Source organism: Stegostoma tigrinum, chromosome 3 (genome assembly GCF_030684315.1).
Source record: "Stegostoma tigrinum isolate sSteTig4 chromosome 3, sSteTig4.hap1, whole genome shotgun sequence".
In the NCBI taxonomy this organism is placed as follows: Eukaryota; Metazoa; Chordata; class Chondrichthyes; order Orectolobiformes; family Stegostomatidae; genus Stegostoma; species Stegostoma tigrinum.
Window position 1 is genome coordinate 2334275 of NC_081356.1, and position 17555 is coordinate 2351829.

A 17555-nucleotide genomic window follows, 5' to 3' on the forward strand; every position below is an offset into this window, starting at 1 on the left:
TCCTCTAGGTGCTCTGGTTTCATCCCACAGTCCAAAGATGTGCAGATTAGGTGAACTGGCCTGCCTAAAATACCCATTGTATCCAGGGATGGGTAGATCAGGTGGAGTAGCCACGGGAAATGCCTGATTACAGTGATTTTGCGGGGGGGGGTGGTGGAAGAAGAGGCTCTTTGGAAATTGTGTGGGGACTTCTTGGGCAGACTGGCCTGTTTCCACACAGTCGGGATTCTATGATTCAATGAACAAACATATAAAAAGGACTCTGTCCAAGCTCTTAACAGATTAATTAGTTGGAAGAGTTCTGGTTGCTGACACTGCAGATTTTCCAGATTCATTTTTTTGTACATAAGCAAACACTTACTGCAAGATCACCAGAGATGTTTGCCCCAGCAAGGATACCAGTAGCAGCTGGAAAGAAAATAGAAAAGACAGAGAAGAAACCTTCTCCTTCTCGAAAATCTGGCCCAAAATTTTCATAAAATATTTCACCTGAAAATATGAAAATGCAAAAAAATTTTACAATAGAATTATCACATCAGAACCTGTTAAGCTACTTTGGCAATACATGTAGCCTTCCAACAACAATTGAGGACCTGAAGTTCCATCTTTTGTCAACACATTGTTAAAACTACATGCATTATATGTTAAGATGTCTTGTGCACTATAAACTGGATCTTTGTAAAATGAGCTTATTCTTGCATCATGCCCCCTACAACACGATTTTGCATCACAATGATTTGTAGGTCATTGCTGCAAACTGCCCTTCCACACAACCACGAAGCTAAAACGTACATGGCCGTGAAAAGCAAACAGCATAGATTTTATCTGAAAGCTTTGACACTCTTTATTCCAATAACTAAGCTCATTAGGTATGATCTTCATTTGTTTGTAAGAAGTTAGAAACAATATACATTGGGTGGCTGCATATTTTATGTATATTTCATGATGAGTTAATGATTTGATTCATGGGCCATGTACAACTTTTCCACAACTGGATAGGTACCTGCGATAGGGAAAGCAATACTCCTTTTTCTAATAAAGACCTGAAGAAGGAGCCAAAGTAACTGTTTCCGTGAAATACAAATGGCCATGCAGCACAGTGCACATCCTCATCTCAACACTAATATTGAGGATGTGCCTTTAACATTCATGCAAATCCAGAGAGAAGCTCTACACATAATATTTACTTGGCAGTGTTAAGGGCAGTGAAAACTCAGCAGTTTGGAATCAATTCTTGAAGTTATTTGGACGCTGCTTCGAGTCCTGACCTGCTAAAATTTGATTCTTAAATATAGTTGCCCGAGTGTTCATAGAATCCCTACAAGACAGGTAGAGGCCATTCAACCCATTAAGTCTGCACCAACCTATCAACCAAACAACATTCCAACCAGACATAGTAGGAACTGCAGATGCCGGAGAATCTGAGATAACAAGGTGTGGAGCTGGATGAGCACAGCTGGCCAAGCAGCATCAGTCTAGGCCCAATGCATCAGCTTTCCTGCTCCTATGATGCTGCTTGGCCTGCTGTATTCATCCAACTCTACACCTTGTTATCTCAACAGTCCAACCAGACCCTGATTATAGACACCCCACACTAACCTCATAATCCACATTTCCCAAGGCCAATCACCTAACCAGCACATCTTTGGAGTGTGGGAGGAAGCTTACGCAGACATGGGGATAACTTGCGGATAACTTGCGGCAGACGGACAGTGACTGAGCCCCCCCCATGCCTGCCCCTAACACTTTGCTGCATAATTCGAAGTTGAATGAAGAATCATGTTACTTTCAAATGGCACAAATAAGGCTTCAGCCTAATTTAATTTGATTCTTTGATTAAATGGCCGTGAAGTTCTGGGAGCTTGGGTCCGTCTTGCAATTCTTCTCACATCTAGCATGAATGATTATGTTTCCAGCATGATCCTTTTTTGTACACAAGCAAACGCTTACTGCAAGATCACCAGAGAGGTTTGTCCCAGCGAGGATACCAGTAGCAGCTGGAAAAAATAGAAAAGCAGCCTTCTCCTTCTCAAAAATTTGGCCCAAAATTTTCATGAGATATTTCACGCGAAAATATTTTGCCAATCCAGTGAAATAATGCTATTGGTAAAATGGGCTATTGTCCTTGTGGAGATAAGGGCCTGTCTTCATGTTGAGAATACTCTCCCCTTCATGTGGTATGGCACTATCACCGTGCTAAAATGGGATCAAATGAAATTTCTAGCAAGTCAAGACGGGGGTCCATGAGGTGCTCCCAGCCATTAGCAGCGGGTTGCCTTGGAGTACAATGCTCACTGTGGCATATGAATTCTGAAGAAGGGTCACTTGACCCAAAACATTAACTGATTTCTATGCACACATGCTGCCAGACCTGCTGAGCTTTTCCAGCAATTTCTGTTATTGTTTTGCCCGGCATATCCCCATTCTACCATTTCCATCCAGCCAAGGGATCAAACTCACTTCAATGAATCTCCAGGTACACCTATAAAATAAGTCCACCTAGTGAAGCTACCAAACAGGGCTACTTGTGAGCTTAACAGCATAAGCAGCAAGTTATAAGCAGAGCTAAGCAAACTCTCTCACACACACAAAAAAAAATCAGATTCAAGTTCTACACTCTTGCCACATCTAGTGGACAATTAAACAGCTTACTCGTTCTTCGTTATAGGGAAACCCAGTACATCAGCGCAAAAGACAAGGCAGAAGCAACAGCAATAATTTCTAGTGCCAATCTCAAACTCCTCCAGCATCACAGATGTCAGAGCTCAGCCAATATTGTGGGAGAAACTGGATAGTGCAAACACTATAAAGCCAAATAACGTTCTGGCAATTGTACTGAAAGTGTGTGCTCCAGAAGTATGATGCATATCCAGCCAAGCTGTTCGAGTACAATCACAACACTGGAATCTACCCCAATAGGTCAAAAATTGTCCAGGTATGTCCTATACACAAAAAGCAGGACAAATCCAACCCAGCCAATTACCACCCCAGTCTCCTCTCGATCAGCAAAGTGATGGAAGGTGTCACCAATAGTGCTATCAAACAGTACCCAATTGGGTTCTGCCAGGGCCACTCAGCTCCTGTCAATGTTTTTTGGGAGGACTCAGCACTAGAGAGATTAGAGTAACTGCCTTTGACATCAAAAGGAAAATATGATCAAGTGAAGCATCAAGGAGCCTGAGTAAAACCACAGCTGATGCAAAACTCTCCTAGTTGGAGTCACACCTAGCACAAAGGAAAATAACATCCAGATGATTTTGGATGACAAGTGGTAAGCCACATTCATGCCCTACAAGTACCAGGCATGACCATCTCCAAGAAGAGAGAATCTAACAGTCACTCCTCAACAGTCCTGGATGGCATCAAGCTTTGAGTGTTCTTGGAGATCTAATCACCTGGACAAGTGCAGTATTCCATCACAATCCTGATTTGTGCCTTGTAGACGATAGATAGGCATTAAAGCGCTTTGGAGGGGAGTTGCTGGCTGTGGGATTCCTAGCCTCTGATCTGTTCTTATTTGGAACTGGTGTTTATGTTGCTTGTTCATGCAGTCTGTGGTCAATGCCAACTGCCAGGATGTTGATATTGCCAGACTCAGTGATGGTGATGCCACTGAAATGGTGTGATGGGCAGAATACACTGCTTCAGGTACCTCAGGAGAAACCCCAGAAAATAAAAACAAACTAGAAAAACTTTGAGATAGTAAGAGCTGCACATGTTGGAGTCAGATAACAGTGTGGAGCTGGAGGAACACAGCATGCCAGACAGCTTCAGAGAAGCAGGAAAGCTGATGTTTCAGGTCAATGCCCTTCTTCAGGATAAAATGGGTCCTGGCCCAAAACACCAACTTGCCTGCTCCTCTGAAGCTGCCAGGACTGTGTTCCTCCAGGAAAAACTTGACACATGCTGGAACAAGGGAGTGAGGAACAGTAATATGGACAGTGTTGATCCAGTTCTGATTCAATATAAAAAACCCAAGAACTGCACGTTAGAAGTCAGAAATAAAAACAAAAACTGAAAAAAAACTCAGATCACTGGAGTGAAAGTAGAGTCAACTCCCAGGTGCCTCCCTTACACTCAGTGCTTTCTATGCTCAGTTTGAGCAGAATGCCAGGCGTACGGTGACACCTGCCCTGATAGCCCCTGACACACCTGTTCCCACTGTCACCCTACGGACATCAGGTCGGTTTTCCTGGGAGACCACCCCAAGGAAAGGGATGAGGCCCGGACAGAGTCCTTGGCCAAGTACTCAAATCCAACGAGGACTAACAGGTGAAGGTATTCACCGACATCTTCACCCTCTCCCTCCTACAAGCTGAAGCCCCCACCTGCTTCAAGGCGGCCACCATCTTCCCCGCACCTAAGATAGTACATGCAAGGTACCTTAATGAGTACTGCCCAATCACTGACCTCAATAATCACAAAGTGCTTCAAGAAGTTGGTCATGGCCCACAACAATTCCAGTCTCCCTACCTGCCCTGACCCCCTGCAGTTTGCTCACTGACCCAACAAGTCCACAGTGCTCATCCCTGAAACATCTGGGCAACAAACACACCTATATCAGACTCCTGCTTGTTAACTACAGCTCCACCTTCAACACCATTATCCCCTCCAGATCGATCAAAACTCTGACATTGGTCTCGGTCTCGGCTTACCCTCTGCAACTGGATCCTCATCTTTCTGATCCACAAAACTGCAAACACTGAAGATAGGCAACTGCATCTCCTCCACAATAACACTTCACACTGGAGCTCCCCAAGGATGCGCTCTCAACCCCCTACAGTACTCGCTGTACACCCACGACTGTTGCCAAATTCCAAACGAATGCCATCTACAAGTTCGCTAACACCACCACCATAGTGGGCCGGATATCGAACAACGATGAGACAAAATACAGAAGGGAGATAGATGGCTAGGTGATGTGAGAACAACCTCTCTCTCAATGTCAGCCAAACTAAAGAACTGATCATTCACCTCAAAGAAAGGAGGGGAACACACACCCATCTACATTAACTGAACTGAGGTCAAGAGAGCGAAGAGCACGAAGTTCCTTGGAGTGATGATAATCGATGTTCTATCCTGGGCTTCCCAGGTAGACCTGACAGTGAAGGCACAACAATGGCTCTTCTTCCTCAGGCAGCTCAGGAAATTTGGCATGACCATAAAAGGTCCCTCACCGTCTTCTACAGACACCACAGAAAGCATCCTGTCTGGGTGCATAACAGCGTGGCACAGCAACTGCTCTGCTCAGGACCGTAAGATACGACAGAAGCGGCTGTGCACAGCCCAGGCCATCATGGTTACTGTTCTTGCCACTGTTGATGTCGCCTATCTCACACCCTGTGCAGTGTAACCTGTATACCTGTCATTTTGACCTGTTCAACCTTTGCTTACTATGATCTGCGTGGACTGCTCGTAAACGAAAATACTGTGACATGACAATAAAAAAAAATCAGTGACCCTTCTTCAGAACCAGTCAATATAATCTGTTCTGCACATACAGTTGGTCAGAATTTCAATTTCTGAATGCAACTCATTGATAAAATGTAAATCTGCAGTCTACAGACCAGGTGACAAGAGAGAACAGCCGAGTAGCTCAGGATAGCAGGTGGCATGTGAATAATTGAAAATTGGATTAAAGGATAAACAAAATCTGAATGCTGTATAAGTGGTCAAAGTGTAACAGAAACCAAATAAAATTAAAGGACATGATCACAAAACCTTTGTATATGAGCAAGTGAAATATCACCATCACTATGCTGTGAACACCATGCAGTATCCTCAGCTGATCATTTCTGAAGAAGGGTCTAGGCCCAAAACATCAGCTTTTTTGCTCATAAGATGCTGCTTGGCCTGCCATGTTCATCCAGCTCCACACTTTGTGATCTTTCTCTTTGCTGTCTATTGCCATGGGGAGAATGACAGAAGATAAAAAGTAAATACTTGCTCATTCAAAACAGGATTTTCTAGATTTAGACTGCTCATTCTCTCCGGAAAGGTGGGGCTTATTTTTGGCACTACATTCCATGTGTGACTTCAAAATTAAAAAAAATAAATCCACACTCACTCGAATTGTAGTGTGCACTTGGGCCCCTCTATATTCAAAGCTCATGGTTCAAGCCCATCTTTCCCTCCCAAGCAAGCATTTAACAGGAAAGAGTTTTTTCTAGAACACACCAGCTTTTAAGTTAGTTACAAGGAACCAGGATGTCACAAGAACAGTTTCCTCTCAGTTTAAACTATAAAGAATGCAGTATATGATACTGATAAAATGAGGAAGTGGAAATGCAGGAACAAGGTCTTTGCTGCACAATGCAATGACTGGGGGTTGGGAGAATTAACAAAAAAAAGCCAAGAACATTTCCAAATTGACAATACCAAGTCAAGAAAGGAAAAGAAAATCCACGTGACAACGATCAAACAAACAGGCAGGATCAAAAGTTTAAGAACGGAAAAGGTGTTCAGAACTCAGCAAACCAAGCAGCCCCAAATTCATTGGATGATGTGAACGATTCAATTCCCAGTAAGGAAGCTACCAATACTGGACAGAGATGAATTACCAGAAGTTATTAACATAAAATTCAACATCAGCAAATTAGTGTTTGGAAAAAACCTGTTACAGGATTTATTACATTTAGAACATAGAACAGTTCTATGGCCCTTCAGCCCACAATGTTGTGCTGACCATTGATCCTCATGTAAGCACCCTCAAGTTTCTGTGACCATATGCATGCCCAGTCTCTTAAATGTCCCCAATGACCTTGCTTCCACAACTGCTGCTGGCAATGTATTCCATGCTCTCACAACTCTGTGTAAACAACCCGCCTCTGACATCCCCTCTATACTTTCCTCCAACCAGCTTAAAACTATGACCCCCTCGTGTTAGCCTTTTCTGCCCTGGGAAATAGTGTCTGGCTATCAACTCTATCTATGCCTCTCATTATCTTGTATACCTCAATTAGGTCCCCTCTCCTCATCCTTTTCTCCAATGAAAAAAGTCCAAGCTCAGTCAACCTCTCTTCATAAGATAAGCCCTCCAGTCCAGGCAGCATCCTGGTAAACCTCCTCTGAACCATCTCCAAAGCATCCACATCTTTCCTATAATACGGCGACCAGAACTGGACGCAGTATTCCAAGTGTGGTCTAACCAAAGTTTTATAGAGCTGCAACAAGATCTCACGACTCTTAAACTCAATCCCCCTTCTAATCAAAGCCAAAACACCATATGCTTTCTTAACAACCCTGTCCACTTGGGTGGCCATTTTAAGGGATCCATGTATCTGCACACCAAGATCCCTCTGTTCCTCCACACTGCCAAGAATCCTATCTTTAATCCTGTACTCAGCTTTCAAATTCGACCTTCCAAAATGCATCACCTTGCATTTATCCAGATTGAATTCCATCTGCCACCTCTCAGCCCATCTCTGCATCCTGTCAATGTCCCACTGCAGCCTACAACAGCCCTCTTATACTGTCAACGACACCTCCAAACTTCATGTCGTCTGCAAACTTGCTGACCCATCCTTCAATCGCCCTCATCCAAGTCATTAATAAAAATTACAAACAGTAGAGGCCCAAGGACAGAGCCCTGTGGAACACCACTCACTTCCAGGCAGAATATTTTCCTTCTACTACCACTCGCTGTCTTCTGTTGGCCAGCCAATTCTGTATCCAGACAGCTAAGTTCCCCTGTATCCCATTCCTCCTGACCTTCTGAATGAGCCTACCATGGGGAACCTTATCAAATGCCTTGCTGAAGTCCATATACACCACATCCACAGCTCGACCCTCATCAACTTTTCTAGTCACATCCTCAAAAAACACGATAAGGTTTGTGAGGCATGACCTGCCCTCACAAAGCCATATTGACTGCATTTAATCAAGCCCTGCTCTTCCAGATGGTCATAAATCCTATCCCTCAGAATCCTTTCTAACATCTTGCAGACGACAGACGTGAGATTTCCCGGTCTGTAATTGCCAGAGATTTCCCTATTTCCTTTCTTGAAGGGAGGAATTACATTTGCCTCTCTCTAGTCCTCCGGTACAACTCCAGTGGAGAGCAAGAATGCAAAGATCTTCGCAAGTGGCGAAGCAATTGCATTTCTTGCTTCCCAAAGCAGCCGAGGACAAATCTGGCCCGGGCCTGGCGACTTGTCAATCTTAATGTTTGACAAAATTTTCAGCACATCAGCTTCCTCCATCTCTATCCATTCCAGCATGCACACCTGCTCTTCAAAGGTTTCATTCACTACAAAGTTCGTTTCTTTCGTAAAGACAGAAGCAAGAAACTCATTTAGGGCTTCCCCTACCACCTCAGACTCCACACACAAGTTCCCTATGCTATCCCTGATCGGCCCTACTCTTTGACCATTCTCTTATTCCTCACATAAGTGTAAAATGCCTTTGTGTTCTCCCTAATCCGTTCTGCCAAGCCTTTCTCGTGCCCCCTCCTGGCTCTCCTCAGACCATTTTTGAGCTCCTTCCTCGCCTGCCTGTAATCCTCTAGAGCTGAGCTTGCCCCTAGCTTCCTCCACCTTATGTCAGCTACCTTCTTCCTTTTGACGAGAAGCTCCACCACTCTCATCATCCACGGTTCCTTTATCTTACCCCTTCTTGCCTGTCTCAGAGGGACATATTTATTCATCACTCGCAACAACTGTTCCTTAAACAGTCTCCACATGCCTATAGTGCCCTTACCATGGAACAACTGCTCTCAGTCCATGCTTCCTAACTCATGTCTAATCGTGTCACAGATTCCTCTTCCCCAATTAAATATCCACCCATTTTGCCTAATCCTCTCCTTCTCCATAGCTATGTAGAATGTGAGGCAGTTATGGTCACTATCACCAAAATGCTCTCCCACCACAAGATCTGATACCTGCCCCGGCTCGTTTCCGAGCATCAAGTCTAGAATGGCCTCTCCCCTCGTCGGCCTGTCAACGTACTGCGTTAGGAAACCCTCCCGAACACACCTTACAAAAACAGCTCCATTCAAATCTTCTGCTCGAAGCAGGTTCCAATCAATATTGGGAAAGTTAAAGTCACCCATTACAACAACCATACTACATCCGCACTTTTCCAAAATCTGCCGACCTATGCTTTCTTCAATCTCCCTGCTGCTATTGGGGGGCCTGTAGTAAACCCCTAACGAGGTGGCTACTCCCTTGCTGTTCCTAATTTCCACCCACACTGACTCGGTAGGCAGATCTTCCTCGACAATGGAAGCTTCTGTAGCTGTGATACCCTCTCTGATTAGTAGTGCTACACCCCCTCTTTTTTGGAGACCATTTTTTAAAAACTTCAAAGACTCGGCTGATTTGCTCCAACAGTAACCAAACTGTTTGGATCTGACTGACACAAACATGAAGTAACAGCTTTCAAACTCTTTCTGCCAGCTGTTCCAGAAACATTGCTGCAACAGTGATTTCTACACACTATCGTCAGAGCTACAATTTATAGAGGCAGAACCACTCAAAAAAATGCAATTTTAATTTTGTCACTTACTTTGGTAATTAAAAAATCCTTTTGCTCGTTTGTCATGAGCTGGAATGAAAGTTCCCACTACGAAGTTAATTATGGCAATCAGCAGAATTCCCAAAAGCACAATTTGCGCCTGCAGCAAAAGAAAAAATTTTTAAAAAGGACCATTTAAATTACAATTGTTATTCTGGGAAGTTCACAATATTGTGCAGGATCTGTGTCAATAGCATGCTTCACTTGCTAGGTACAGGTTACAGTACTTGGGTTATATTATGGGAAATGGTCAATTTTGTTCACTAGAAACCAGCCGATCGTACTGGGACACAGATACTTATGCTACTCTGCTGTCTACAGACAAGCTTACAAATCAAACCATTATAGATTATTCTATTACACAAAATTGCAATGTATAACTTGCTAGAAACAAGAATAGATTCTGACAACAAGGCAGCCATACAGTTGATAAATATCTAATTTGTGAATATATTTTCAAGAACAGGGATGACTTGTAGTTACACTGGGAATCGATGAGGCCATAGCTGGGAACTGTTTGTGCAGTTTTGTTTTCCTTATCTGAGCATGTTCCTGCTCTAGAGGGCGTGCAGCTAGGGTTTAATCAGACAATTCCTGGGATGGCTGGACAGATGGAGTCAGGAGGGATTGTGCTCACTGGAATTCAGAAATATTAGAGAATGGAGGGAGAGACAGTGGACATGCAAAATGAGGAGACAGAAAGAAATAAAATGATGAGCTTGGGGAATTCACTACCACAGAAAGCAGGGAGACCAAAATATTTCATGGTTTTTAAGAAGGAGTCGAAGCTAGCATGTTGGGTGGTCAGCCATGATTATAAAATGAATGGTGGAGCAGGCTCAAAAGGGTTGAATGGCCAACTCCAGCTCCCATTTTCCTGAGTTAACAATTAATGCTTCCCCCTGACTCCAAGCTCTCCATTGTCTTTTATCCCAGATCCAGCTTTGCCTCACAACCCACTGCTTTCAAACATTCTTGGGTTCACCGCTGCGGGACTAGGTTCTTTCTGCTAGATTTAAACAAAAAACCTTTCAAGTAGCCTCTTAGACTTGCCTCAAAGTACCATTACAAAGATCCAAAACTATGGAGCACACGCGAGAGAGAGCGCGAGCACAGTATCCATTTTTCAGTATTTCTTTCCGAAAAGCAGGCTTCAGGATCCTACCTTCGCTTCCCATTCCATTCCCGCGACCGATATGCCAAACAGGATCACAACAGTAATGGTTCCTATGATTCTGATATCATTTATTTCATCAATCATGAGTGCATTATGTTCCTCAAGAAGTGAAAAAAAGAAAGTGAATCAGCTTTGCTAAATTAAATAGTTTAGATCATATTCATTACTGCAGTAAAACCAACAGTTCAAAAATCACTTAACTAAGGCAACGAGGACCTTGACGTTTAAATTTGTGCTCTTGTTCAAGTGTTGGAGTAATGTACATGACATGACTGATTCCGCTGATTCAACTTACCACAAGCAAATCTCTAACAGTCTCTGCAAAGCCAACCACATACATGGCTACAGCTACTGCATTGGCAAAGGCAAAAATGAGGCCAATTGCACCACCGAACTCAGGCCCCAAACTTCTGGATATCAAATAGTACGCTCCACCTACAGAGAAATGCAGTTTTATTGGCATTCATTTGAAGATAACATCTGCTTAGCAGGAGGGCAAGTGACATGACAAATCAAAGCCAAAACGAAGTTAAACCAGATGTTAAACAAATCAGACACACCCGAGAGTACAGGATGCAGTTTCAAAATTCATGGATCTCAAAGCAAAAACTTGAAAACATTGGTGAGAACTTGGAGAGGATAGTGATAAATTTTATGGGGACACCAGCTAGAGGAATACCAGGTGATGTAGTAGATAATGCAAAGGTGCTTAATTTTACTAAGGAAAAAAAGGAAAAAACAAAATATAGAACACATTTCCAAAAGGTGTGTAGGAGCAGAGGGACCTTGGGGAATATATTCAAAAATCATTGCAAGTCATAGGGTACTTTGAGACAATGGTTAATAAAAGGCACCTGGAATCCTCAACTTCAGAACATCAGGATACAAAATCAAGGACATAAGTTTAAACCCATGGAAATTAGTCTCAAAAACAAAAGTTGCCAGAAAAGCTCAGCAGGTCTGACGTTGGTGAAGGAAAAAAAAAAGTTAGTGTTTTGGGTCTGGTGACACTTCCTCAGAAGCAGGAATCTAATTGTGTGTTGAAAGGCAGGAGTGTGGGGCTAAAATGAGTTGCTCCTTTCTGCAGGAGCATCAGCATGATTACCAAACGCTCTTCCACACTGAATCAATCATTACTGAATTTCTTAAATAGTAGAAAGATACCAAGTTCTCCGGTTTTATAATAGCTTGTGTAAACTTTTACACCCTAGATTTGTACATACAGGTTTTAAAAAAAAAGTGCTAAATGGTAGTGTTACTGAGTAATGAAACTAGTCATTTTCTTTTTGAGATGATGATTCATCTGTGATGGAATGTCACAGACACACAGGAGGATGCAGGCAACCCATTGTTGTGAGATACAAAAAGTAACTTCTTGCATTCATTACCCTTGATTACAGTAAACCCTTGTATCTCACATCCAAGTGGGCATCAAGTATCCTTTAAAGAAAGAAACAAGATAGTCACAAGCCAGGCAGTCTACAAGAACAACTGCACCCATAATCAGAATGCTCAGTTCTACAAGTTTAATTATTTGAGTCAATCATTTGGCATGGCTTGGTGCCATCTCTTAGCCAGCATGACTCATGGGCAGGATTATTGGGAGGAACAAGCTTGCAATTCATAGTTTCCGCCTTTGCCTTGACTTGGGTTGGCTCCTAACTATGTACCACCACCTGTAACAAGATAAGGATTATAAATGCTCCCATTCAGCTCCCAGGGCATGTTTTCCTGCCTGACCTTCAATAAGAAATTCCATGGCAACAAAAAGTCAAAGTGTGACTTGAAGGACAGGTGAGTCATTGGGTTCTAAATAACCTGGTTTTAAAATTTAAAAGAAAAATCAAGCCTTAATTTGGCTCAACTCCAGGGGGCACACAACCATTCCCTGGATCCCAGCATTGCTTTGAGAACAGGTCACAGTGGATCAGAGTCATCAGTTCTCAATTATCCACTGTGAACTGAAAAACCATACAAAATAAGAAGTGAGGTACCACAAGCAATACAGATCAAAATATCAAGAACTGTGCATTGGACAGACTGTTTGAAGCTGTAAAATTAAAAAACAAAGTTGTAGATAATTCGAATTTGGGTTGACAATAGTACCAGGCTCAATTAAAATCAATCCTATAACATGGTTGCCCTTTTAAATAAAAGTAATTTGCAAGAGACTATTGCCTGCATTACGTTTCTTCACAAACATGCACGAGTCTTTCTGGCATGTCAGATGTTTCAGAAATAATCTGGAGTTTGAGAGAAAAAGTCGTGCATCCACTCACTTAAAATTCTTATGTAACTGGGTATGGACAAAAGCAAAATTCAGAATTTTCATCTTAACTGTCAACTCTTCGACATTACACAGTAAAACAATGCTGAAATATTTTCAGTTCGAGCTTTCAGAATTTGAACGTACAATGGTTACAGCACAAAAATCACAAAAACAAATCACTAACTGATGTAAAAGCTGTGGTAATGTGGAACTAGTTAGTGCAGAAACCATAACTATCCAGAATACCCTGACTTCATCCACACCTTGTAATAGATCAAATGATCAGCAATCATTTAGTGCGTCAAAAGTACTTAGGCACATTTAATTACTGTTTGCAACATGGTGCAGTTATGAGAAATCATTTACTTGGTAAATGTGGCAGCAACATTTTAAACTTTATAAGTGTTTATTTATTAAATTGTGACACACAACACTGGGCTTCTCTGCATCATGCAACTCTTTCTTCAGCATTATCACAATGGAGTGAACATTAACTACATTAGGAACATTCCCAGTTCTCCTCATGTTGCAGAACAGCCTTAACAATGAGACTCTAGTCTACTCAGGTTTTTTTTGCATTTGCAACTAGAACCCTTAGTCAGCTAAACGAAATGAAATCCAATTTGAAGCACGTTGACAGATTTAAGAAAGATGAACAAATTTTCATAAGATTTCATGAAGCATTGTTTTGATAACACAAATGCTTTGTTTTAGGAGCCCAAATGATTCTGTCAAATATTAAACTGGATCAGATAAGCTTGCATATCAGAGGCATAGAAATCTAAACCCAAGCTGAGATTGAAACAAAGTGGGGGTTGGGGGGGGGGGATAAAAATAAATGAATTATTGTATAGTGTTACACACAAATGACATGTCCAGTGATCTCCACCATAAAAGTGGAAGAATTAATATTTGGGAATTAAACAGAATCATATACTTCATTTTGTAAGGATGGAAGTCCTCAAGCCCAGGATTAGTTACTGCAAGGTCTGAAACATGCAAATTTGAATTCCATCGATAGATCCAAAATGCACAGTACATGGACTTTCCTTCACCATAGCATACAGTATGCTTACTGTCAGTGGTTACTTAGACCAGGAATTGATCAAAGCTCTAGAAAAAAGGCTGCAAGCAAGATGAAATGGATAGGTATGTTCCAAAATGAACTCCATCTTCTAAACCTTAGACATTTAAAAGAGAGGACCTAGCAGCAGTGGGGAAAGACACAGGCAGTCATCAAAAACGGAGATAAAGTTCAATATGATGGGCTGAAGGGCCTCTTTCTCTGCTGTAAAGGGAATTGAACTATGTGACTATTCTACACAGAAGAATAATAAAAGGAGTAAGACAAAAAGCACATTTAATTTTAAATGCAGAGGTATTAATCTTCACAACAGCAAAGCATGTTACATTCTCAGCATGGAAAGAGCATTAAACTGTGTGCATGCATGGTTTTTACTAACACAAAAAAGTTGCTCCATTTCAAACACACATGTTTCACATCAACGGTTTAGCGGATAGGTGAAGGAATTGAGTCTTCAGTAGGGAGTAAAGCTAATGGGATGAAGTTTCCACGCAGTTAAGCTCTTCAAAAATATTACAGTATTATTCTTACTGAAATTTTGAAAGAAATATTCCCTTCTTTGGAGCCCTGCCTTGCTTGTCCAGATTAACCAAGTTTGGTTCAAGTTTCCACCAGCTGCAACTGTCAGACTGGGTGCTCGGAGGTGTATGATTTAGGATTTATGATATGTGATAAAGCAAATTCATGTTTGAAGTAATTTGGAAAATCAAAAATCCCCAGAAACTGGACTGGAAGACAGTGCACTAAATCTTATTCCAGAAAAAATTAATTGAGTGGCAACCTGTCTAATTTTCTCATGTATAAAAATTTACATTAAAATAACTCATTTTCAAAACGTGTGCAGCAAATCCTCATCTAGTTACGGTGATTACCAGAAAAATGCAAATTTAAAAGTGAAACAACAATAAGTTAATTGGTTCTTCCTCTCACCCATCCCTTCCTCCCACCCCAAGCCGCACCCCCAGCTACCTACTAACCTCATCCCACCTCCTTGACCTGTCCGTCTTCCCTGGACTGACCTATCCCCTCCCTACCTATACTCTCTCCACCTATCTTCTTTTCTCTCAAACTTCGGTCTGCCTCCCCCTCTCCCTATTTATTCCAGTTCCGTCTCCCCATCCCCCTCTCTGATGAAGGGTCTAGGCCCGAAACGTCAGCTTTTGTGCTCCTGAGATGCTGCTTGGCCTGATGTGTTCATCCAGCCTCACATTTTATTATCTTGGAATTCTCCAGCATCTGCAGTTCCCATTATCTCCAATAAGTTAATTGCGTTTCTTCACTCACTGTAACTGATGTAAAAGCTGTGGTAATGTGGAACTAGGCTCCTAGTTGAAATATTTCACAGTGCTAATGTCCACATTTTTAAATTAGATTGAAAAATCCTTTTATGTAAAGAAACATGCAACTCCACTTGCCTCTGGCTCATCACCCCACCCTCTCCTGAGCCCTCACTATGATCAAGGGCTCACAAGATGAGCAGTGAAAGAAGCGGGGTGGTGTTGGTGGGGGATGGGGGTGGGGAGAGGTTGGGGGAAGAAGGTGTAGGAGGTGTAGCACTTCCTGCAGACAAGTGGGAGAGAAGATGAGATAATGGGAACTGCAGATGCTGGAGAATTCCAAGATAATAAAATGTGAGGCTGGATGAACACAGCAGGCCAAGCAGCATCTCAGGAGCACAAAAGCTGACGTTTCGGGCCTAGGCCCTTCAGAGAGGATGAAGGGTCTAGGCCCGAAACGTCAGCTTTTGTGCTCCTGAGATGCTGCTTGGCCTGCTGTGTTCATCCAGCCTCACATTTTATTATCTTGGGAGAGAAGATGGACAGGTTGTGTCAGGTCAAGGAAGTGGGGATTGGGGGGGGGGGGGGGGGGGGTAGTCATGGGATGAGGCTGCTGCATCTGCTCTCAAGATGGGGCGTTCCACTTCAGAATATCCCAGATGTCCTCTTATTTCAAGGATCGCATCTACCCCAATTCAGTGGTAGAAAATGCTCCCTACCACATCTCTTGCGCTTCCTGCGCCCCCTCCACACAACAGAAACAAAAGGCAGAATCCCCTTGGTTCTCATGTACCACCCCATAACCTCCGGATTCAATGTACCGTTCCCTGCCACTTCTGCCACCTGCAATCTGACCCCACTGCGAAGGATATATTTCCTCCCCACCCTTATCTGCCTTCCATAGGGACCTCTCTCCATAACTCCCTCATCTGCTCCACACTCCCCTCTAGCCCCACCACCCCACAGCACTTTTCCCAGCCGCAGATGCTACACCTGCTTCTACACCTACCCCCTCACCCCCATCCAAACGTTTCACATCTGAGGTTCACCTACACATCCGCTAACATAGTCTATTGCATCCGCTGTTCCCAATGTAGAGGAGGCCACATCGGGGAGACCAAGCAGAGGCTTGGAGACCACTTTGTAGAGCACTTGCACTCTGCTTACAACAAACGACAACACCTTCCAGTCACAAAACATTTCAAATTCCCCCTCCCATTCCTTAGACATGTCCATCCAGTGTCTCCTTCAGTGTCAAAATGATGGCACCCACAAACTGGAGGAGCAACACCTCATATTGCAGCTCGGGAGTCTACAGTATGATGGCCTAAGCATGGATTTCTCCAGCTACAAAATCTCTCCACCCCCAGACTCAACCCATGACCAACCCTCCCTTTAATCCCTGCCGTGTTGACCTGACAACCTGCCCGTCTTCACTCCAACCTATCCGCTCCTCCCATCTCACTGACCAATCCCCATTACTCCCTTCCTGCACTCACCTATCACCATCCCACCTAACTACCCCAGCCCCAACCCTCCTCCATTTCTGAAGGGGCCTGACCTGAAACGTCAGCTTTCCTGCTCCTGATGCTGCCTGGCCTGCTGTGCCCCTCCAGCTCCACACTTATCTAACTCCAACATTGGCAGTTCTTACTGTCTGAGTTAAAGACAAAATACTTGCATTCAACTAATTCAAACTATTTTAGTCACACAATGAATTGTTGAGAAATGCTGGATAATATTGGAAGGCAAGCGCCGGTTTCAGGGAGAGATCATTTGTACAAAGCGATTTCCACTGAAGTTCACATAGGACAGCACCGCACTCAAAATTAACCAACATTACCAAGATCAGCAAACTTCCATTATCTCTTTGAAAACTGGCCAATGCTCCCACTCCTGGGATCTGGGAGCGCTGGTCCAGGATTCTCTAAAAGAGAACTTGCAGGTAGAGTCCGTGATTAAGAAAGCAAATGTAATGTTGTCATTTATCTCAAGAGGGTTGGAATATAAAAGCAGCAATGTGCTTCTGAGACTTTATAAAGCTCTAGTTAGGCCCCATTTAGAATACTGTGTCCAATTTTGGGCCCCACACCTCAGGAAGAACATACTAGCCCTGGAGTGTGTCCAGCGGAGATTCACATGGATGATCCCTGGAATGGTAGGTTTAACATAAGATGAACAGCTAAGGATCCTGGTATTGTACTCATTAGAGTTTAGAAGGTTGAGGAGAGATCT

At 43.0% G+C, this 17555-nt stretch overlaps 1 protein-coding gene across 2 annotated transcripts in view; it reads right to left on the minus strand.

Moving 5' to 3' along the window:
* LOC125450110 (solute carrier family 12 member 2) overlaps nucleotides 1-17555 on the minus strand; it is a 142089-nt gene that overhangs the window by 103961 nt on the left and 20573 nt on the right. For both annotated transcript variants that reach the window (XM_059642703.1, XM_059642698.1), the window contains exons 4-7: nucleotides 10986-11125; nucleotides 10679-10789; nucleotides 9505-9613; nucleotides 362-489 (exon numbers count right to left, since the gene is read on the minus strand). In XM_059642703.1, the coding sequence (XP_059498686.1) occupies nucleotides 362-489; nucleotides 9505-9613; nucleotides 10679-10789; nucleotides 10986-11125 (488 nt within the window). The remainder of the gene's footprint in view (nucleotides 1-361; nucleotides 490-9504; nucleotides 9614-10678; nucleotides 10790-10985; nucleotides 11126-17555) is intronic.